The 24,391-nt window shown below is 39.7% G+C and overlaps 1 protein-coding gene and 1 pseudogene across 1 annotated transcript; both read left to right on the top strand.

Annotated features, from left to right (window-relative positions):
- The first annotated feature begins 1,275 nt into the window (after positions 1-1,275).
- Positions 1,276-8,243, top strand: LOC146577846 (uncharacterized; annotated as a pseudogene).
- Positions 8,244-11,672: 3,429 nt separating this feature from the next.
- On the top strand, positions 11,673-17,154 carry LOC146577845 (tripartite motif-containing protein 16-like). The gene is made up of 7 exons (XM_085255861.1): positions 11,673-11,921; positions 13,450-13,824; positions 13,902-13,997; positions 14,704-14,937; positions 15,807-15,969; positions 16,042-16,101; positions 16,185-17,154. Exons 1-7 carry the CDS (start codon positions 11,682-11,684, stop codon positions 16,709-16,711), a joined length of 1,695 nt encoding a protein of 564 aa, XP_085111987.1. The 5' UTR covers positions 11,673-11,681; the 3' UTR covers positions 16,712-17,154.
- The last annotated feature ends 7,237 nt before the right edge of the window (positions 17,155-24,391 follow it).

Here is a 24,391-nt window from a genome sequence, read left to right as displayed (position 1 = left end):
ACCAGGCCCAGGAGCGTTAAGATGCCGCCTAAGAGGAGCAACGTTAATGAGGAGGAACTGGAGGACATAAAGAAATCCCTAAACTTTATGTCTGAAGAAATAACAACAATTTCAAAACAACAAAAACTGATACTCAATTTAATGGATGATACGGGCGATCGTGGCTCAAGAGTTGGGAGTTCGCCTTGTAATCGGAAGGTTGCCGGTTCGAGCCCCGGCTTGGACAGTCTCGGTCGTTGTGTCCTTGGGCAAGACACTTCACCCGTTGCCTACTGGTGGTGGTCAGAGGGCCCGGTGGCGCCAGTGTCCGGCAGCCTCGCCTCTGTCAGTGCGCCCCAGGGTGGCTGTGGCTACAATGTAGCTTGCCATCACCAGTGTGTGGATGTGTGTGTGAATGGGTGGATGACTGGATATGTAAAGCGCTTTGGGGTCCTTAGGGACCAGTAAAGCGCTATATAAATACAGGCCATTTACCATTTACCATATTAAAGAACTAAGAAGGCAGAGCGAGGAAAAGGACAAGAAGATTGCTATGCTGGAAGGACGGGTGTCAGATCTGGAACAATATTCAAGAGTAAATGATGTGATAGTGACAGGACTGGAAACCAAGCATCAGACATAGGCACGGGTAGCAGCAGCAGAGAGAGGGGAGCCACCCGAGCAAGAGCTACGCTCTTTGGAAGAGCAGGTAATGGCCTTCTTTAAAAGCAAAGGTATAGAAATGGACAGTAAAAATATTGAGGGATGCCATCCTCTTCCGAGAAAAAATCAAATACCTGCCATTATCATTCGTTTTGTTAATAGAAAACAGAAAAAAGAACTGCTCAAGCAAGGAAGAAAGCTAAAAGGTACAAATGTTTATTTAAATGAACACCTAATCAAGAAAAATGCAGACATTGCAAGACAAGCAAGAATATTAAGAAAACAGAAGAAAATACAGTCAACTTGGACGTCAGACTGTAAAATATTCATTAAGTTAAATGGAACACCAGAGCAGGCTAAGGTTCTAGTCATCAAAGAGATGACGGAACTAGAAAAATATAACCGATAAATGCAAAGCAGTGCTAAATATGATGTGACCGTCCAAGTGCACAACCAACGCAGATGTCTGACAATTTTCAACTAACAACTCATATAGATATTGAAAATAAGACATTGATGTATGACAGCAACATAGATCCTGATTGTAATTTCTTTAACAATAAGACAAATGAATGCAATTATTATACAAATGAGCAACTTAAAAAGGAATTCAAGGTAGAACAGGGTATAACAATGGTTCACTTTAATAGTCGAAGCTTATATGCAAACTTTCAATCCATCAAAGACTACATAACACAGTTTGAACAGCCATTCAATGTGATAGCCATATCGGAGACCTGGATAACTCCTGGAAAAGAAGAAGACTTTAAAATAAATGGATATGAATTCCTTCATGTAGACAGGATCAACAAGAAAGGAGGTGGGGTGGCACTTTACATTGATAAAAACCTAAAGTACAAAAGAATGGGAAGAATGACAACTGTTATTGATGGAGTGATGGAATGTTTATCAGTGGAAATAAGTATAGAAAAAAGGAAAAACCTAATTGTCAGTTGTATATATAGAACACCAGGATCTAAGATTGAGATATTTAAGGATAATATGGAGGACTTATTTACAAATATAAATCAGAAAAGAATGTTTATTTGTGGGGACTTTAATATTGACTTATTGAATCCAAATCATAATAAGAGTACAGAAGAATTTATTGATTCCATGTACAGCATCGGTTTATTTCCACTGATAACAAGACCGACCAGAATAACATCTCATTGTGCAACTCTATTAGATAATATATTTACAAATATAATAGAAGGAAAGATAAAAAGTGGGCTGTTAATCAATGATATAAGTGACCATTTACCAGTCTTTGCATCGTATAATTGCCATTATAAAGTGAACAACGATGGACATAAGATTATTTACAAAAGAATAAGAACAGAGAAGACCTTAAATTGTCTTAGAAATGAACTTTTAAAGCAAGATTGGAATATTGTATATGAACAAACAGAAGTTAATAAAGCTTACGAAGGATTTTTAAGAACATTTAACACATTACTTGATAAAAACTGCCCAGTAATTGAAATCAATAGGAAACACAACTATGCAGGAAGACCATGGATGACAAAAGGACTACAAAATGCCAGCAAAAAAAAGAATACCTTATATCGAGAATTCATAAAAAAGAGAACAATAGAAACTGAAATGAAGTATAAAACTTACAAAAATAAATTAACTAATATAATGAGATCCTGTAAAAGAGAGTATTACATTAAAAGGTTAGAACACAATAAAGATAACACAAGAGATATATGGAATGTATTAAACAGAATAATCAAAAATGAATCAAGGAATAATGATTACCCTGGGTACTTTATAGAAGGGACAAGAAGTATTAATAACATGGAGGAGATAGTAAATGGCTTTAATGAATTCTTCGTAAACATAGGGCCAAAACTGGCAGAAGAAATAAAGGTTGATGGAATAGAAAGGGACACTGGTGAAAATATTGAAAGGAATAGTAGCTCAATGTTTTTAAGAGCAGTGGAAGAGAAAGAGATTTATGACATGGTTAGAGGACTTAAGAACAAAACCAGTACAGACTGGAATGATATTGATATGGTAACGGTAAAGACAGTTATTGATGGTATCGTAAAACCATTAAAATATATATTCAACTTGTCGTTTCAAAAAGGAGTTTTTCCACAAAAAATGAAAGTTGCTAAAGTTAATCCATTTACAAAACCGGTGAAAGACATCATTTTACAAACTATAGACCAGTGTCAATACTCTCCCAGTTCTCTAAGATACTGGAAAAACTCTTCATAAAAAGATTTGACAGTTTTGTGGAAAAATATGAATTAATGACAGATAGTCAGTATGGGTTCAGAAACAACAGATCAACAGCTTTGGCACGGATAGATTTAATGGAAAAGATAATGGAATGTATGGATAATAAGAGGTATGCGCTCGGAGTTTTCTTAGATCTAAAGAAGGCGTTTGATACTGTTAATCATGAAATTCTATTAAAAAAACTGGAAAAGTACGGGTTTAGGGGAGTGGTTTTGGAATGGTTAAAAAGCTATGTAGGGAATAGGCAACAATATGTACAAATAAATGAATATAAATCTAATTTGATGGATATAGCTTGTGGAGTACCTCAAGGTTCAGTACTGGGTCCAAAAATGTTTATTATGTACTTAAATGATATCTGCAGAGTATCGGAGATTTTAAAGTTTGTAATATTTGCAGATGACACAAATATACTGTGTGCAGGTGGGGAATTGCCACAGGTTTTGGAAATGATCACACAGGAATTAACGATATTAAAGAAGTGGTTTGATATAAATAAATTATCATTGAATCTCGATAAAACCAAATTTATGTTGTTTGGAAACCAAAAGAAAAACATCGAAGTAGAAATATGTGTTGACAATGTATATTTAGAAAGAGTAAATGAAATAAAATTTCTTGGGGTGATCATTGACCACAAGCTCTGTTGGAAGCCACACATTACTTATGTTCGGGGGAAATTGGCACGGGGCATTGCCGTCCTGGGAAAAGCAAAGCATATGTTGGATCAGAAAGCACTGCACATTTTATACTGTGCTTTACTACTGCCATATATGAGCTACTGTGTAGAGGTCTGGGGAAACACATACAAAAGTAACACACAAACAATAACTATAATACAGAAAAGGGCCATTAGATTAATAAATAATGTAGGGTACAGGGACCATACAAATGCACTCTTTGTCAAAATGCAAGCTATTAAATTCCAAGACTTGGTGAAGCTTAAAACAGCGCAAATAATGTATAAAGTCAGAAATAAATTGCTTCCCAAAGAAATCTGTAAATTGTTCATAGAAAGAGAAGGTGGGTATAACTTAAGAGGGAAATGGAATTTAAAAATACAAAGTGCTAGAACAACTTTAAGAACTATGTCAATCTCAATTGCAGGAGTTAAATTATGGAACAGTCTAACAGAAGAAATAAAAGACAGTCAAAACATAAAACAGTTTAAAGTAAAATATAAAAACCTAATTTTAAATAAGTATAAGAATGAAGAAAACGGGGTTAACCCAGGATGGTAATGTTGCTGGTAATGGTGTTGCGGTTCTTTTTTGGTTGTTTTTTTGTTTTTTTGTTTTGGTTTGTTGTTTTTCCATAACTTGTGTATCTGCAAATATACACATTCTGTATTTTTCATATGAAAGAAACTATACTGTGGTGGGGCTTGCTAATTTCTTGTTTTTGATTTATGTATGTTATGTTTTGTTTTACTTCATATGTTTATATGTTTCATATGTTGTTTGTTTAATTTAAGACAAAAAAAAATTAAATGAATGAGAGGTAAAACTTGAGGGGGTAGGGACAAATAAGTAAATACTTCAGCCTACTCCTTTTCAAACAAATAATGGAATGATATTTTGTAATGATTGTGAAGGCACATGTTTGAAATGTTTGAAATAAAAATGAACTGAACTGAACTGAACTGAATATTGAACCGTTCGATACAGTGCTTTCGAATACAACATTTGTAATTTACACTCAACAAAAATATAAACGCAACACCTTTGTTACTGCTCCCATTCCCCATGGGATGGACGTAGAGACCTAAAATTCATTCCAGATACACAATATAACCATCCCTCCCAAACAGTGGTCACAAATCAGTCCAAATGTGTGGTAGTGGGCACATCTGCTATATTGAGATAATCCATCCCACCTCACAGGTGTGCCACATCAGGATGCTGATCTGACATCATGAGTAGTGCACAGGTGTACCTCAGACTGCCCACAACAAAAGGCCACCCTGGAATGTGCAGTTTTTTGCGCTATTGGGGGTCTGGGCACCCAGAACCGGTCAGTATCTGGTGTGACCACCATTTGCCTCATGCAGTGCAACACATCGTCGCATGGAGTCTATCAGATTGTCAATTGTGGCCTGTGGAATGTTGGTCCACTCCACTTCAATGGCTGTGCGAGGTTGTTGGATATCCGTGGGAACTGGTACACGCTGTCGTATACGCCGGTCAAGCACATCCCGAACATGCTCAATAGGTGACATGTCCGGTGAGTATGCTGGCCATGCAAGAACTGGGACATTCTCAGCTGCCATCTGCCCTGAACAATGTGAACCATGATTCATCCGTGAAGCGCACACCTCTCCAACGTGCCAGACGCCATCGAATGTGAGCATTTGCCCACACAAGTCTGTTACGGCGACGAGCTGGAGTCAGGTCAAGACCCCGATGAGGACGACGGGCATGCAGTTGAGCGTCCCTGAGACGGTTTCTGACAGTTTGTGCAGAAATTGTTTGGTTGTGCAAACCAATTGTTCCAGCAGCTGTCTGGGTGGCTGGTCTCAGACGATCTTGGAGGTGAACCTGCTGGATGTGGAGGTCCTGGGCTGGTGTGGTTACACGAGGTCTGCGGTTGTGAGGCCGGTTGGATGTGCTGCCATATTCTCTGAAACGCCTGTGGAGACGGCTTATGGTTGAGAAATGAACATTCAATGCACGGGCGACAGATCTGGTTGACATTCCTGCTGTCAGCATGCCAATTGCACGCTCCCTCATTGCTTGTGGCATCTGTGGCATTTTGCTGTGAGACAAAACTGCACATTCCAGGGTGGCCTTTTGTTGTGGGCAGTCTGAGGTACACCTGTGCACTACTCATGATGTCAGATCAGCATCCTGATGTGGCACACCTGTGAGGTGGGATGGATTATCTCAATATAGCAGATGTGCCCACTACCACACATTTGGACTGATTTGTGACCACTGTTTGGGAGGGATGGTTATATTGTGTATCTGGAATGAATTTTAGGTCTCTACGTCCATCCCATGGGGAATGGGAGCAGTAACAAAGGTGTTGCATTTATATTTTTGTTGAGCATGGAGTCTATCAGATTGTCAATTGTGGCCTGTGGAATGTTGGTATGTGTAAGACATGATGTCCTAAATTTCTAGTTCTAATTTCTATGAACTTTAAATTTTCTCTATAAACTTGACAGAGACATAGATAATATACTCTTACAGCAAGTGAGCAGAGTGTAATATGATTAATGACTGAGACTGTCATGCTTACATGAAGCATTTTTGGTTCTGAGGAATAGAGTTGAAAAATAACATTAGAAATGATGCAATAAAAAAAAATGTGAAAAACAAAAAACCAAACTTACTCTGAAACCTTTTTTTTTTTGTAGTGCCACCAACACGGAGGATTGTCCTCCTCAGGAAAACGGGAGCTGGAAAAAGCAGCGTTGCAAACACTTTATTTGGAGAAACCACGTTCAAAATGGGCCATTCCCCTGACTCAGAGACGAGCTTTTGCATTTCCAAGTCCAAACTCATTGACAGAAGATCCATAACTTTGGTTGACACGCCCGGCTTCTTCAACACAGGCAGATCAGAAGAGGACATGAAGCCCAACATACTGCAATGTATTGTTGAGTGCGCTCCTGGTCCTCATGCTTTTCTCATTGTGCTTAAAGTGGAGAAATTCACAGATCATGAAAAGTCTGTCATCGAAAACATGTTCCAGTATTTCTCCAAGGAGGTTTTATGATATGCTGTAATTCTTTTCACTCACGGTGACCAACTGCTGGAGGAAATGAAAATTGAAGAGTTTGTCAGACAGAGCAAATGCCTGGCTGATCTCGTTCAGAAGTGCGGAGGCCAATGCCACGTTATAGATAATAAATACTGGAATAATGAGGCAAAGAATGAATACAGGAGCAACAAGTTCCAAGTGGAACAGCTTCTCAAAACCATTGATGATATAGTGATGGAAAACAAAGGTGGATATTACACTAATGACCTACTACTTGCAATAGACTCAATACTTGAAATGTGCAATTCACTTGTATTTTTATTTTTATTCCTATTTATTCTATTTATCCCCTTCGTATATTTTATTTATATTGTCTCTGTATTTATATATATATATAGGTGTGTGTGTGTGTGTGTGTGTATTATATATATATATATATATATATATAATATTCTGTAACTCTGTAACTTCTGTCGGTGCTGTGCTTTTTTGGAAATCGAATTTCCCAGAGGAGCCCACCCGAGGGATTAATAAAGTTCTATCTAATCTAATCTAATCTAATCTAATCTAATCTAATGTACTACAAGCAATAGAGACAGAAATACAGAAAGAGGCAGAGCGTATTAAACAAACATCACAGACTATGTCTTCAGAAGAAGCCAGGGAAAGAGCTAAAATTGTCGTCTATAAACAGCGTGTGGCTAAATTTGCATTCATCGCAGGTAAAGGTCTGCTAATTGCAGCTTTGCTTGGTGGATTGGAGTTTGCTCCACTTGTACCTCTAGCTATAAAAGGAGTCGGTGCAATCAAACAAGCAGCAAGGAAGAAGAGAATAGAAACAGTGTCAAAGGAAGAAACAAGTACAGGAGTAACTGCGGTAAAGGCAGGAGGAAAAGCACAAACACAGTCAGTATCTACACCGAATAAAGGAACTCCAACAAAAGAAACAGCAGTGGAAAGGAGCGTCGCTGGAGCAAAAACGGGAGCTGATATTTTCTCAAAACTACTTAAAATTTTTAGGAAGACAAATGAAGAGGAAGTGAGCGCATCAATAACAGACGAAGCAGCGACACTGGAAGAAGAAGCCGAAGATGCAGAAGCAGAAGATGGAACAGAGGAACTAGTCGAAGAAGAAACTGGGACTGCAGAAGTTTTACCAACTATAGAAACAGATGTGCCAGCAGAAGAAGAAGAAACTGAGCAAGTAAAAGTGGAAATGACGCAAGAGATGACAACATCAATGACAGGAGAAACACCAGAAGTGGCAGCAGTACTGGCAGAAGGAGAAGGAGCAGCTGCGTTGACAACAGCAGTCGAAGAAGAAACAGTTGGGGCGGTGCTGTCAGCAGCAGAGGAGGCGGCTGAGGAGGTAGCGTTGTCTGCAGTGGGGGAAGCTCTTTCAGTAACAGCGGTGGTAGAGGGCATGGCTGAAGCTTCAATTGAAGGAGTGGAAATGGAAGTAGTAGAAGGAGCTGCTGGAGTAGTTGCGGAGGCAATAGATGGAGTAGTACAAGTGATGGATGTAGCTGTTAAGGTAGCTGAAAGCTGTTGCGTACAGTGAATCAACCTGTACCAACAGAATTTCTGCTTTCAGTGATTCAACTCGACTATTTCTATTGAAATTATTGTAACACTGGCAACAATGGTGTAATCACTTACATCCCTGTAATGGTTGGTATGAGTTATAATATAGATCTAGTTGAGGCTGGCTCTTAATTTAAAAAAAAAAGCAGTTAAGACATTGTTGCTAACATTTTTGGCTTTACTTTTGTGTTTTTAATATGGATAGTGTTTCAAATACAGAGATTTAATTTCTTCTTTTTTTGTTAAATATAAAACTATTGATTGTATTAATTCTATCTATTAAGAAAACATGATCTGGTTAGGCTGGGAAACATTATAGCAGAGTTTTCCTTTAAACCATCTCAAGGATTTTATCTAGTAATGACAGAAATAATTATATTCTTAAAATGAAATTTTAAGATTACATTTTTGATGAAAAAATATAGTTAAAACAAGCAAACGGTTATAAAAGATCTGACTTGAGGGCGGATCAACCCTGGAGTCTTTTCTTGTCTGGGCAACTAATATCACAGGTGCATTAAACTGTGTCTGTCCTGTTTCTCCACACTTTTACCTTCAGTTTTCATCTCCTACAATTTGTCAGATTACAGCTGAATAATTAGATTTAAAAACTTCAAAAATGCATTTAAGCTGGGTAAATGATGACCACAAAAAGTATAAAAATAAATGATATATTTTGAACTTCTATTTCATTAATAATGATGATATAGTTTGTCATTTTTTTATTTCTTTCCTTCCTGTTTTGTTAAGGTAAACATGTTGGTCAGCACTGACACATGTTCATTTTCTTCGCTTAGGTGGATTAAAATTAAAACTCTGTTCTTTATTTCCATGTTGCCATAGTGAATCATGGTTTATTATTGATTTTATTTAGAGGTCAGACATTTGTAGGTCTGTTGATGTAACAAAGATTACTCAGAGAAGGGAAGTTATTAACAAGAAAAGAAGCACAAATAGAGGGGGAAGCTCAAGCAATATAAAGTTGAACCTGGGAGGACTCATTAACTACAAGTTGTAAGAAGATGACTTGGCAACTGTTGTTTCACTAATTTGTGCCTTCTTGTCTCCTCGTCCTGCTGCCTATGAGGGAAAATTTATCTTCAGCGTGTCTTGCTATAGTTTATCACAAGTTGTGAAACTGATATGGAGGACAGAGGAAAGAGGAAGCATGCTAGAGGAGCTATAGTTGTGTATGCACAGGTGTGTGTTTTATTGAAGTGTTTTGGGGTTGTTTTAACTATAACAGAGCTGTGGCACAAAGCTGGAATGTACCAGTCATGGTGGGAGGACTCAGCAGCCAGACCTTTTTACCTAGAAGTCATTTCATTATTTAAGATCAAACTTTGTACCCTTCACTGTTCCTATAAAACTTTCTTGTCTCTTTGTGCTTTGTTGTGAATTTAACTGAAAATTAAGCTAAATAGTTGTTTAAAAATACATATATTTTAAATGTTGATCAACAACCTGTCATTTCTTATCTAGTGAATTTTTATTTTTATTCATCGCCTTTTGGGAGAAATTATTAGAAGCATCCTGTTTTACTTTAACTTTAGCGTGTGGGCTAAAAGTAATCGGTATGTTACTGCTGCTTAGAGGCTGCAGAACAGATAACCTGTAACTCTGATAAAGGAGCTGTTCTGATAAAGTGACCCAATTAGGGAATATTTTTAAAGTCTCCTATTCCACATCCTCCAACGAAACTCATCACTTTAAGTAACTGAAAATGTTCTCTGATGTGAAGCTCACAGTGAGGCATTTAATGTTGCAGTGTCATTTCCAATAAAACAAGCCCAAAAAAGGAGTGTCTGGTGAATGTTCTGATATCCAAAAAGGAAATTATCAACAACAAATCTCTATGAAATATTAATTAAACATGAGCTAAATATTAAACTCAAAATATACAGTAGGGATTTTGCGCCTACAGCAGCTGGTGACGTGTAGGCGCAAAATCGTGTTGCTCAAACAAGAGTCCCGCTAAGATCCATAGAGACGCAAAAGGAGTCTCAATGATTAGAGTCGTAATTACAGTGAGTCACAACTAGATGTCAGCAGATCGCAGGATTTCTTTTCCCCAGACATAATTCTGTTAAACTTTCTGTGCCATGATGACATCCAGTTCAGCAAAAAAGTAACTTTTATACTATTAAAGTTATTTTTCATCTCTTTTATTAAGGCTTTTCTACTCTAAAGTTTATATTAAAACTAGCAGTAGCACTCACTGGCCTATTTATTAGGGACACTGTGACATAGAGATCAAAAAAACTTTAGACATCAAAAATTCAGACGGTTTGATTAAATTACATCTCTGCCTTGTATTACTTGAAGTGCCAGGTAGCTTTGTGGTCACTTTAAAAATCATTCTATCTCTTAAAGTCTGGCCATTAGTGAAAGGCTACTGTGCAAATATTTACACTCATTTTACCTCAATGCCAGTCACATTGTGTCTTTTCTTCATACTGTAGGTATGTGTAGCAGGTGTAGGTATGAGTCTGAAGGTGCAACCACAAATAAAAATTCCTTTGATTTTGATCAATTAATTCTAGGTTTATGCGAACACATCAGTTTGCTGGAAGATGTAAATTACATACTAATCAATGTATATTCATAATTACAATACTGTACTTAAAAAAACTACTGACATCTATCTTTTATCTTTAAATACTAAAAGAATGATGTATTTATTTCTTTATGTGTACATTTATGTATATTCAAATGTACAAGATAAAATCATTTTGGCCAGAGGCTATTAGGTCTTTTTCTTAGGTAGCCACACCCATGTGTGCACACATATCAAAGGTCATAACTTACAGCACTAGAAAACAATCATCATTTGCTTCATGTAATGCTAATGTCTGCAGTATATTGCCTCACTGGGAAATGAGGAAATAACACAAGAATCATATCAGCAATCATATCTGTCCCGCATTTAGCAGGTTAAACTAAAATAAACAATAAAAGACGAATCAAATAGACCAATACGGCAAGGCTGGGTTGGTCGATTTGGTAAAGTAAATCCGTTGGGCATCTTTCTTTGCCTTTAGATAGTAATTCTGATGGCAAAAGAGCCAAACGGGACAGGCAAAAAAAAAACAAAAAACGATCATACCAACAAGAGAAGAAACACCTTAATTACCAGCTTCTCAGCTGTCCCCATCCTGTTCCCATGCATTCGTGTATGTTTTGTTTTTTTTAACATTTACATTAACTTTGTAACTTTTTTAAGTTTGATTATGGTTTAAAAAATTAATAAAAAAAATTAATAAATAAAATACATAACATTTGCAGGGAACAGTGGTTATTGTTTGCTTTTTATTTTTATATTTGTCATTATTTTAATGTATTAATTTTTTTTAAGTGGCGTTAGCAAGCTTTTATAACAAAACTGTCACATACTAATTGGTTTAAGACTTGCAGAAGTTGAAGCCCCACCCCACATTTCCTTGCGTTTCCCTTCAATTAGTTAAAAACTCCGCTGTGCACCTGTGGATTTCATCCAAATGGCAGAGAAATGGCCGCAGCAGTGTGCCGTCGAGTTGGACCTGTATCAGCTTTACTGCTCGGTATGTATGGACCTACTCAAAGATCCCGTCACCATCCAGTGTGGACACACTTACTGCAGAATCTGCATCGAGGGATGCTGGGAGCAGGAAAAGGAGAAGGGAACGTACAGCTGTCCTCAGTGTAGGGAGACCTTCAGTCCAAGGCCTGTCCTCGGGAGGAACAACATGCTGGCTGAGGTGATGTATCCACCATACTGCTTGGAAAAAAATAATAAAAAAAAAAAAAAAATCCGAGTTAATTAATGTACCCTTTTTTTTTTTTTTTTTTTTTTTGCTTGTTTTGTTAATTAAATACACATTTACGCCTACCGGTCACGTGGTTAGTGCCGTGTTTGACCCACTCCTTTCTTCAGACCTGCTTTAATTCTTCGTGGCACAGACTCAGCAAGGTGCTGGAAACATTCCTCGGTGTTTTTTGGTTCAACATTTCGTGACAGTATCACACAGTTGCTGCAGATTTGTCGTTTATGTCAGGTTTCAGCTTTGTGCCATGATCTGCAGCTATCTCTCAGATAAGCTCATCTCTTACTAAAGGACACGTGGTGTGTCAAGAAAATATCCCCAACACCATTAAATTATTAATTATTAACAGCAGTCTGTATCACTATCCAACTTGGTTTTAAGTTGGATAGTGATTTTTAAATTGGACAACCAAATCAGAGCAGTGGGGAAGTGCAGTTTTTATCATTTAAGGCGACTGGCAAGAGTAAAATCTTTTCTTTCGAGGCAGCACCTTGAAACCGTGATCCATGCTTTTATTTCTTCCCGCCTGGACTACTGTAACACACTTTATGTGGGGGTCAGTCAGTCATTGCTCTCACGTCTGCAGCTGGTTCAAAATGCTGCTGCACGACTCCTAACAGGAACTTGTAAAAGAGAGCATATAACCCCTGTCCTAGCCTCACTGCACTGGCTGCCTGTGTCTAATTTTAAAATTCTGTTTGTTTTTAAATGCCTTCACAATCTTGCCCTGCCTTACTTCTCTGAGCTTTATCTCCACACACCATGTCGGTCTCTCAGGTCACCTGACCAGCTGTTCCTGTAGGTACCGAGATCCAGGAGGAAGCTCAGAGGGGACAGGGCCTTTTCTATCGTGGGTCCAAAATTATGGAGTACTTTGCCCTGGCACGTTAGAGTATCCTTCACTATCCACTTTTAAATCGCGTCTTAAAACCCACTTTTAATCTTTGGCTTTTAACCTCAGTGAGACTTAGTTTTCCATGGAAATTAAATTAGTTATTTAATTCATTTTTTTTCTTTTATTTGGCTTTTATTTATATCTTATGTATTTTTATTTTTTGGTTCCTGTGTGTGTGTGTGTCAGTCCCAGAAGATTAGCAATTTCTGAAAGACTGACACCAGCATGTCTGCCACATTGAAATTAGTCTTTTTTTCCATTCTGGTTCTGTCTAATAACGTCCCAGGAGTATAATTTCTTATTTATTTTGGCATGGCATTAGATTTTTTTGTAGGTGATTACCACACCCACTGTTGTTACTCCTAAAATATTTTAATACACAACATTATTTTCATAACCAGCTATTCTGTACACAACAACATATTATGTTTTTTTATTATTGCATTTTCTACAGTTTTAAAGAAAATACACAATTGGGATGCTTTTGCTGACTTCATCCTCTTTCCGTTCTAGTTTGATTCTGTTTGTCGTGCAAAACCTTTGACCGCTTTTATTTGATCACTGTAGGTTGTAGAGAAGCTGAAGAGGACAGTAACCCAACAGGCCCGTCCAGCTTCTTCTCTTGCTCCTGCAGGACCAACAGACATTGCCTGTGATTTCTGTTGTGGGACCAAAAGAAACAAAGCCAGCATGTCTTGCCTGACCTGCTTGGCATCGTACTGTCCTGCTCATCTTGAGCCTCACCACAGTTTTCCTGTGCTGAAGCTTCACCAGCTGGTGTCTGCTACAGTGCCACTTAAGGAAAAAATGTGCACAAAGCACAACAAGCTGATGGAGGTTTACTGTAAGACTGATCAAAGATGTATCTGCTATTTGTGCACCATGGACGATCACTGGCGCCACTCAACAGTGTCAGCTGCAGCAGAAAGAGCTGCTGAGCAGGTAAAGATCAATAAAAAAAAACAAAATGAATCTGGAGTGTTTTAATTTTTCTCTGATCCTGCGGTTTCTTCTTGCAGGGACGGCTTTTTCTGAGTCACTGTGCAGTTAAGCGGAAATCCCAGGAGAGACAAAAAGAGCTGAATGAGCTGGTCCAAGCTGTGAAGGACTTCAAGGTGTGGAAATAAGACTAGAAACCAAATATCTCTACTGACCACAGTGCTGTCTAGTACATGTTGTGCTTTGTGGTAGTGTAAACTCATAAATTATTTGGTTAAATTCCAACTACTGCGTTCAGATTAATACAGCTTTCATAAGAATAACTGCCTCCTTAATGTGCTTTATACCGTAAGGTGAAGACCCTACAATCATACAGAGATGATACATATGAGTTATACAGTTTTTTTTTTCTATTAAGAGCATTAACAGGCTTTAATCCTGTATCTTCAATGTACCTAATACAAGAGATTCAGTCAGCAAATGGAATTGGCTGACTGTGGCCCATTTCATCTGTGTGCAACAGGCACATAGTTGCATGTACACTTTGAGATATTGTTTACATGGAAACTTTTCACAGTGAGTCAAGATGCAAAGTAAACTGCAGATGAACCACGACAAACACATTTTTAACAATAAACCTAATTGGTCACTTAAAGGAGCTAATGAGGACAACATAAGTAAAAATAAAGCTCTCCAGAAAACACTTGGAGTAAAAATCAGAAATTAAAATCCATCAATGAGACACTAACTATTACATATTTACTAAATGCAGTGGCTACATTTTATTTTCTTTATATTGGTTTATGAATTTTGCCGCAGTTTTCTAAATTCGCCTCCAAAAAGTATTTTTTTCCTAATCTAAACCTTCCTTGTATAAAACAGATTTATTTTCAGACTGCAATGAAGTCCAAAGACAAGCTCTTTGATGAGCTGATCTCCTCCATACAAAAGCAACGTACTTTAATAAAGCAGCTGATTGAGACTCAAGAGAAACTTGCAGTTGTTCGGGCAGAAGCTCTGCAGCTGCAGCTGGAGGAGGAAATCGCCAGGCTGAAGAAAAGAGACGCTGACCTGGAACAGCTTTCTCATACAGAAGATCACATTCATTTCATTCAGGTAGGAAATGTGTCTTTTGTGTTGTAGGCCAACTCATGTTTCTTTCTAAAATTCTGTCACCATTTAGACTCTATATTTAATTCAGTGTTTTATAACCAAAAGGTCACATCTGGAGCTGTAAAAGCTCAAATGGTTGTAGAGGAAAACCTGTTTAAACATTACCTCATGAAGACATAAACACTGCACTATCACTATTTTGTTAATTGCTATGTTTTGTAGCGCTCATTTCATGTAAGGCCATCAAAGCTTCCCACCCGAGCAAAGAAAAATCCAGGTGAAAGAAACCTAATGTGAAACATGCAGTTTGAGCACACATTGTAACTTCTTGCTGGGGAGTTTGAGGATGCATAAATTTGATTTAAAATGTGTTGCTGTGCAGCAAATGTTCATCAATGAATATGAGCATTTACATTGAAAAAATGAGAGGGAGGATATAAATTTTGTATATGGTGCACCATCTCTCGCTCTCTGTATGTATGTATATATAAAAACACTGCAGAGTAAAATTACTGACAGTCCACCATTGTACAAATGTAGAAATTAATTTCACTGAAACAATAATGTGGTGCCAAGCATAGAAAAATCTGCACTTTGAAAAATACCCGTGTACATGTGGACGTAGCCTGAGAGCCGATACTGATGGAGCCATATTAGAACAAGTCTTGAAAAACTAGATCTATTGTAGAAATACTTTTTTGAGAAAAGCAGGGAGCTGAAACTTTGCACACATCCTATTGGGATTTTTTTCTTCTTTTTCCTTTATAGTTACACATAAAATGTTTTTATTTAAATATGTTATATGTTCAAAAATTAAATTTCAACATCTTTTTTTTTTTTTTTTTTTTTTTTTTTTTTCTTTTTTTTCCCAGCTCTTCCAGTCTCTCTCCATCTCATGTGAATCTCCAGACTTGCCAACAGGCGCTGTTGTTCGTCCTAAACATTCAGTGGAAACCGTGACCGAATGTCTGACTCAGCTGAGAGATGACATGAAGAAGCTTCTGGAGACCACATGGCCCAAGATCTCTGCAACAGGTACCTGAGAGAAATATCCATCCACTTGATTCCACTTAATCCAGTATTATTCATTTATTTTGTTCCTATCAGTTTTTGGTATAAAAGTTGTGCTGCCACCTGTGCCAAAGACCAGAGAAGAGTTTTTGTGCTGTAAGTATATCAGTATATCAAAGCAGTAATCACTTACTAAATACTTGAAGGCTGATGATATTCCTGGTTTGCTTGTCCATCAGATCACTGTCCTCTAACAGTGGATCCCAACTCGGTCAACAAATACTTGGACCTTTCACAAGATTCTCAACGAGTGACGAGTGGCTACTATGAGCATTTTCATTTATCTCACTCGGACAGGTTTGGAGGTGTGAAGCAGGTGCTGTGCAAAGAGGGTTTAACAGGGCGGTGCTATTGGGAGGTCAGTTGGAGTGGTGGCGCCTGGTCAGTGGCAGCGTCTTACAAAAACATCAGCCGGACATCATTTGACTCGGAATTTGGGAAGAATGACAAGTCCTGGTGTTTGGAGTGCTCTGCAAAAGGATATACTTTCAGACATAATTTAGTAGCAAAGGCGGTGTCAGGTCCTCGTACCTCTCAGATTGGCGTGTACCTGGATTACAGGTCAGGTACTCTGTCGTTTTACAGCATCTCTGACATCATGACTCTGCTTCACAAAGTGTGCACAGTATTCACTCAGCCTCTCTATCCTGGCCTTGGGCTGAAGGAAGGAAGCTCTGGCTGTTATGCAGAAGTGAAGAAGTTGTGATGCCAACTTTTTCACCTCTACCATGTTGATTAATGTCTTTCAAGACCTAAAATAGCAGTGAAGAAACCTGTGAGTGACTCGAATGACTCACACTGTTTGGATGTTGAAAGGCGTGACTCTAGGTGCTCTATCCTCACCAGGCAGGTGTAGAGTTGTGGTTCTAGATTAGAACATTGGAGAAATAAAATCACTGCTAAGTAAATGTAAGAGTTTGTTGCTTTAAGTAATATCATTACCCCGGGTTTGTTTTTGTTTTTGTTTTTTTTTTTTAAAGTGACTTTGAACGGTCACTTTATAAGCTACATGCACCTAATTGTCTTTGTTCTGTTTTGTCTTTAATGCCTCGGGGAAAAAGAAGTGTTACATTTGTGTTGGTGTATGGTATAAAATATAACTGCTAAAGAAAACATTTGTCTGAGACTTTTTAATGTGAGAATTAAAATATTCACAATAAAGTGCAGTAATTCAGTGTCTCAGATTTTGGCGAAACACACAACCATGTCGGAGCAAGCGGCGGCGCTACCGGCAGCAGCAGCGACACCTGGCCCGGTTATGGCAGTGCCACCAGCGGCTACTTTCACCATCAAGCCACCGGAACTGTTCGACTTCGCAAAGCCCAAGGGATGGGAGAAGTGGATCAGACGTTTCGAGCAAGTAATCTGAACAGTTCAACAGATGCTAACCAAGTGAACACATTAGTTTACTGCATGGGAGACGAGGCTGACGACGTGCTAAGGGGACTTGACCTAACAGACGGGCAGTGCCAGTAGTACGATGCGGTCAGAAACGCATTTGATAGACATTTTGTCCCCAGAAAGAAAGTGATCTATGAAAGAGCAAGGTTTAATAAGCGAGTACAACAGCCAGCAGAAACAGTTGACTCCTTCATAACAGCTCTATATGCTCTCGCTGAAAACTGTGAATATGGTGAACTTCACGATGAACTTTTGAGGGATAGGCTCGTTGTGGGTCTTAAAGATTCATCACTGTCGGAGAGAATGGAGCTCAACAAAGATTTGACCCTAACCAAAGCTATCACAATGACGAGACAATCTGAGGAAATAAAAAGACAGCAAACTGTCCTAATAGGTGAAAGCAGCACGGACAAAACAGCCGTGCATGCCGTGCATGTCAGAAAATCACAGCCAAATAAATTCAGAAGCAGAGACCAAAAGCAGTTCAAGCCACAAAAACCACAAATAACAAAACAAGAGAATAAAACATGTTCTAAATGTGGAAAAGCACAGATGCGCCCAGCCAAAAATGCAGAATGCCACAACTGTGGAAAACGTGGACCCTACGGGAGAGTTTGTAGATCTACAACTGTGCATGAGGTGGCAGGAGAAGACCCGTGGCTTGCTAACATCTGCATGAGAGGCAAAAGCATGACATTTAAATTAAACTCGGGGGCAGATGTCACAGCTATCTCAGAGGAGACATTCAAAGACATTAAGCAGCCAAATGAACATTTGCAAAAAGCTGAAAAGCCACTGTATGGACCAGGAGGTGCAGCACTGATGGTACTTGGGTCTACAAAGGAGGACATTTCCTACAGTGACAGGAGCACTACAGAGACAATCTATGTAGTCAGAAATCTGCGTGTAGCTCTCTTAAGCAGGACAGCTTCTGTGAGACTGAAACTAATTGCCTGAATGGACAATGTTGACCTTGAGACAGTGAAGAAAGCGTACCCGAAACTATGTGATGGGCTCGGGCTTGTTCAAAAACCATACACGATTAAGCTGAAGCCCAACGCTAAACCTTATTCACTGAAAGTGCCAAGGTGTGTTCCACTGCCACTACTGGGCAAAGTCAAAACAGAGCTGGAAAGGATGGAACAGTTGGGAGTAATCAGTCGTGTGGAAGAGCCCACAGACTGGTGTTGCGGCATGGTCGTAGCCCCCAAAAAGGACAAAGAGAAAGTCCATATCTGTGTGGACATGACACCATTAAATGAGTCGGTGTGTCGTGAAAGATATATCCTCCCCTCTGTAGACCAAACACTAGGCATGCTCACAGGTGCGCAGTATTTCTCCAAGCTTGATGCTAACATGGGTTTTTGGCAAATACCGCTGTCCAAAGAATCTGCTCTCCTCACCACACTTATTACGCCATTTGGTAGATACCATTTCAATCGTTTGGCATTTGGTATTTCCAGTGCATCAGAGCATTTCCAAAACATGATGATGACGGAAGTGACAGCCGGCCTCGCGGGAGTCATGTGTAACCCAGAGTAATTTCCTGCACTTATTTCCTGCCATTGAACGCATCACAAATGCATGACTCCAACCACATGACTTTGCTCAGCCAATCGGATGGCATGTAGGTCATAGTAAGCCTGTCCCGGCTTCCTCCCGTCAGATGCGTGGAGGCAAGCCAGGTGACAGAGCTGTTGCAGGTGTGTATTGGCAAACATTTGCTTTTCCCGTTTTAATGCATTTTTTTAACACCAACTAACTTATGCAACTTAACAAATTTCCCACGTGTGGGACTAATAAAGGTTATCTTATCTTAGATGCTGATTACTGTGAGCCAGAGCCATAATGTTGTTGTGCACTGAACAGAACGGAATTGGTGAGTTTGAACTTTTAATTGACTGTTTGTATTGCTACCAGCTGACCCTAATCGGCTGCTGCCGGTCCAAACAATTTGATTTTGATTTGACTGATAGTTGTTGAATAACAAATGTTGTGGAGCTACATAGTATGTATGTATGTATGTAGCAGTTGAAATGTTTTCAGTTAAATCCTTATTGGTTAGAAATATTATATTTAACCAATATATTGTTTGTTTGTTTGTTTGTTTGTTTGTTTGTTTGTTTGTTTGTTTGTTTGTTTATTTATTTATAAATTGTGTACACGGGAACAAGAATAACTTAATGTATTTAGCTTAATTGGCTGACATTTTTGTATTATTCTTGTGATTTCTTATTGGCCTTGTTTATTTAATGCAGGCCAGGTGAACCTTTTTGGGGTATGGAAAAGGATGGCGAGCCAATGAACGGCTAGGAGCAGGACACATTCTGCAATTGACGCTTCCACCGGTTGGGTAGGAAGCTATCAAAGACAACGCTCTGTCCCCATTTTCCAAATACACTGATTTCCGCAATCATACACACCATTCCTTTCATTTATGGACAATAGCGCTTGGACATCTCTCATGGACATTCAGATTAAACTCATGGACTTCAGTGTGGATCAGTGGATTTGATATTAACATGTGGTGTTTATGGGGGAACTGTTTTTTTTGAGAACCTGTGTTGCTTGGTATAAGCCAGATAAATCTGTTTAGTTGTCTTTGTGTACCCTCACTGGGTTTTTGATTAATTGGATAGCTGCAGCAGGAGTGATTAAGTTTTTCTTTTCTTGTTATTCTTTTTTGGGGTTTGGTTAAATACATGGTACCTGCAAAACCATTTTTTGTGTTGTGTGTATTTATTAATTACTGCCCATCAGCTCCAGTGGCGTCCCTAAATCTTCTGATTAATAATAACCATAAAATCACACTCAATCCCTAGCCTGTATTACTTCATTAGCGCTACATCAGTGTTACACATGTGCCACATGGACGACATCCTGGTCTGGGGATCCACGAGAGAGGAGCACGACATGAGACTCCACGCTGTCCTCGACCATGCAGAGAAGGTGGGCGTCACCCTGAACATGTCAAAATGTCAGTTTGGCAAAAGAGCAGTGAAATTCTTAGGATTCATTGTGTCATCTGAAGGCATGAGTCCTGACCCTGACAAAACTAGTGCGGTGCAGAATATGACAGAGCCAAGCACCGTGAGTGAGCTTAGGCGCTTCTTAGGAATGGTGAATCAGCTGGGGAAATTCATCCCAAACCTCTCCAAAAAAGACAAACCACTGAGAGACTTGCTTTCAACTAAAAATGTGGTATTGGGGGCACGAGCAACAAAACGCGTTTAGCAGTTTAAAAGAACTGTCATCCGCTCCAGTACTGCAGCTTTACGACCCAAACAAACCCCAAAAGATCTCAGCAGATGCCTCTTCATACGGGTTGGGGGCAGTTTTGCTACAGAAAGACAATGACGTGTGGTCACCAGTTGCGAATGCCTCGCGATCATTGACAGCCACAGAGCAGCGCTATGCTCAGCTGGAAAAAGAAGCGCTGGCGCTCACCTGGGCCTGTGAAAGATTCAGTGACTTTATTCTAGGGCTACACTTTGAGCTTGAGACCGACCATAAGCCACTTGTGAGCCTACTTGGAGGACAAGCCTTGGATTTGCTTCCACCGCGGATAGAGATTCCGCATGCGCCTAATGAGGTATTCTTACACTATAACGCACATTCCAGGCAAAAGCCTCACCACAGCCAACACGCTGTCACGGTTACCGCTGGCAGACAGCGTGATGCCCAGAGACAATAATCTTATGGAGGACACCGATATTTACGTTGACGCAGTGCTGGAGGGCCTTCCTACTAGCAGCAAATACCTTGCAGATCTCCGTGAGCAGCTACAGTCTGACAGCGTCTGTTCCCAAGTCATGAAGTTCTGTGCAGAGGGCTGGCCTGACAGGAACCAGCTGCAGGGAGTGGTAAAACACTACTGGTCAGAAAGAGCAGTTTTGAGTGTACACGATGGACTACTACTGCAAGGCACAAGGTTGGTCATACCTGCAAACATGCAAAATGCAGTTTTGGACAAAATACACGAGGGTCACCAAGGGGTAGTTAAGTGTCGAGAACGTGCCCGACAAGCAGTGTGGTGGCCAGGCTTAAGTAATCAGATCAGTGAACTTGTCCTTAAGTGCAGGCTGTGCATACAGGAGAGAGTTAATGTGAGGGAACCTCTTATGCCCATACGTTTACCTGAGAGGCCATGGTAGAATTTAGGAGTTGATTTGTTCACACTAAAAGACAAAAACTATCTGTTGGTAGTAATTATTTCTCGAGATATGTCGAGATTGCTCAACTCAGCCCAACTCGTTCAGCCAATGTGATTGTGCATTTAAAGTCAATATTTGCATGCCATGGAATACCTGAAGCATTGATTACAGATAATGGCCCACAATTTGCCTGTCAAGAAATGAAAGACTTTGCAAAGGACTACTGTTTTGAGCATGTCACCAGTAGTCCCAGGTAGGGCTGGGCCATATTATACCGTTCACGGTAATACCGGTATAATGTTAGGCAACGATAGGAAAATGAAATATCGCGATAGAATATGAGTAAAACGCACATGCGCAGTGCCTTTGTTTTCATACGCACATGGCCAATTGTTGAGTGAAACAGATGAACCAGAATTGGTTTGTAAAAATGGTGCAACTTCAGTGATGTGGAACTGGTTTGGTGTTTGTCCGTCAGATACACGACAAAGCACATTTTTTTGCAGAACATGCAAGCGGCCGTCGTTATTGTCGTATTTGTCGGACTAATATGCTCTTAAATCTGGGAGTAATCTGGGTCCTAAACTCCGTATCTTCAGGTCAAACAACACTGCAGCATCACTGAGAGTTAAAAACTGTCTAAATTCTTTCATCTTTAATAAAACGATCAGCGTTGCTGCTTTACCAGGTGTAACTATGAAGTTTAACTTCCAGGCATCCATGAAAACAAAATTTATTACATTTAACAGAGTTAGAAGTTAGCAGGAAGCTAGCGGAAGTTAGCTCGCTAGTTTCGCTAAGCATGATATAGCACGTTCTGACTGAGAGATTTCTGGAAAAAAATCAAACGTACAGCTCTGCTATCACTTCCAACATAAATGAAGACAGGAAACTAAACAGCAGTGACGTTTGTAGGGTTACTGAAGTTGGGCTAGCTGGTATATAATGATGTGATCGCTAGCGACACAGCTATGTTAGCATAGCATAAACAGTGAAGCTGGAGGACGAATACTAACACTTTTCCACTTATAAAAATTAATGTTAAGGTTCCTGATAGTTAGAGACAAATGCAATCGCATGGCAGGATGCTGTAAACGGACCAAACTTCAGTCAGGAGAACAACTGAGATAATCCATCCACAATACGAGGTTAGTCATTAATATACTGCAACAACATGGGAATAGAGCAGCTGCCAGAGAATTCAACATTAATTGATCAATGGTACAGAAGTGGAGGAAGCAAGAAGAATGAGTTTAATAAAGTTTAATTTATCTGACTGCTTTGTTTCGCTTAATGTGCCTTATAATCCTGTGCACTTTATGGTCCAAAAAATACGTACTGCACACTGCAGTTTAATGTTGCAAAGCTACGGAGCCCCCCAGGGGACATGGGAGAAAAAAAAATTACGGAGGAAAAAAAAAAAAATCGAGATCTCGCAAAAAGTATTGCGAGATCTCGCAAAACTCCAACAATGGCGGCAGCTACTTAGTTGTAATATTACTCTTTCTGGGTCACAAAATACACTTTTAAGATATTTTGAGGCGTGAATGTAGTTGTGTAAACGTCAGATACCTGCTCGGTTTACAAGACATCACATATTTGCAAAAGAGCTCCGACGTTTTTGGAGATCTGACACCCACTAGCTCGAAGCTAACGGGAGGTCGAGACCTACTACAGCCGGGAGGAACACCGCTTTCCCGGCACATCGTGCCTCGACCTCCCGGTCGGCTTCGAGCTGGCGGCCACTAGCTCGAAGCTAACGGGCGGTCGAGACCTACTACAGCCGGGAGGAACACCGCTTTCCCGGCACATCGTGCCTCGACCTCCCGGTCGGCTTCGAGCTGGCGGCCTCCGAAGAATGCGGCTAAAACTTTTGCGAGCGCTCGCAATACTTATTGCGAGATCTCGCAATACTTATTGCGAGATCTCGCAATACTTTTGCGAGCGCTCGCAATACTTATTGCGAGATCTCGCAAAAGTCCGTCTTAATTTTTTTTTTTCCTCCCTAATTTTTTTTTTTTTTCCCTCCCTAATTTTTTTTTCTCCCATGTCCCCTGGGGGGCTCCGTACAAAGCACCTCTTTTTAACTTCAGTGGATATTATACATGGTTATGCTCAGGATATGTCAGCCCATTTCTACTGGAAATGCCTTTTGGTTAAACTTTCAGCAAGGAATTTGCATTTGCACTGTTAAATTTTTATAAAGCTTTAATGTACATAAAAACCAGCTTCTTGTTTAAGTGAAAATAAATGGAAGGTTGTCTTTTTGCGCTAGTAATGTTGTGGAGTTGTATTTTGTCTCGCATCAATTATATCGTCAGTTATATCGTTATCGCAAATTTTCAAATATATATCGTGATAAACGTTTTTGGCCATATCGCCCTGCTCTAGTCCCAGGTACCCGCAGAGCAACGGCGAGGCGGAGAGGGGTGTCCAGACCATCAAAAATCTCCTCAAGAAAGCCAGCGATCCATACAAGCCATTGCTGGCATACAGAACAACAGCACTGGCGAATGGCTACAGCCCGGCTCAACTTCTCATGGGGCGCAGGCTTCGTACTACTTTACCAATGCTTCCTGAAACCTTAGAGCCATGTTTGCCTGATTTTCAGCAGATTTGTCGTTCTGAGAGAGAGAAAAGGCTGAGACAAACTGAATGTTTTAACAAAAGACATAGAACAAGAGTATTGGATAAATTGTTGCCAGGGCAACCAGTCTGGATCACGGATGCAAAAGCACAAGGCACAGTGACATCAGTCCACCCAACTCCACGATCGTACATCATCAGTGGACCCCAAGGGACAATGGTAAATGGTAAATGGCCTGCATTTG

Source organism: Mchenga conophoros, linkage group LG3, assembly GCF_057382185.1.
Source record: "Mchenga conophoros isolate Kocher_MC1m ecotype Shallow Benthic linkage group LG3, M_conophoros_male_GT1.1, whole genome shotgun sequence".
Lineage (NCBI taxonomy): Eukaryota > Metazoa > Chordata > Actinopteri > Cichliformes > Cichlidae > Mchenga > Mchenga conophoros.
Note: the sequence above shows the minus strand (reverse complement) of the source record. Positions and strands in the feature narration are given on the sequence as shown.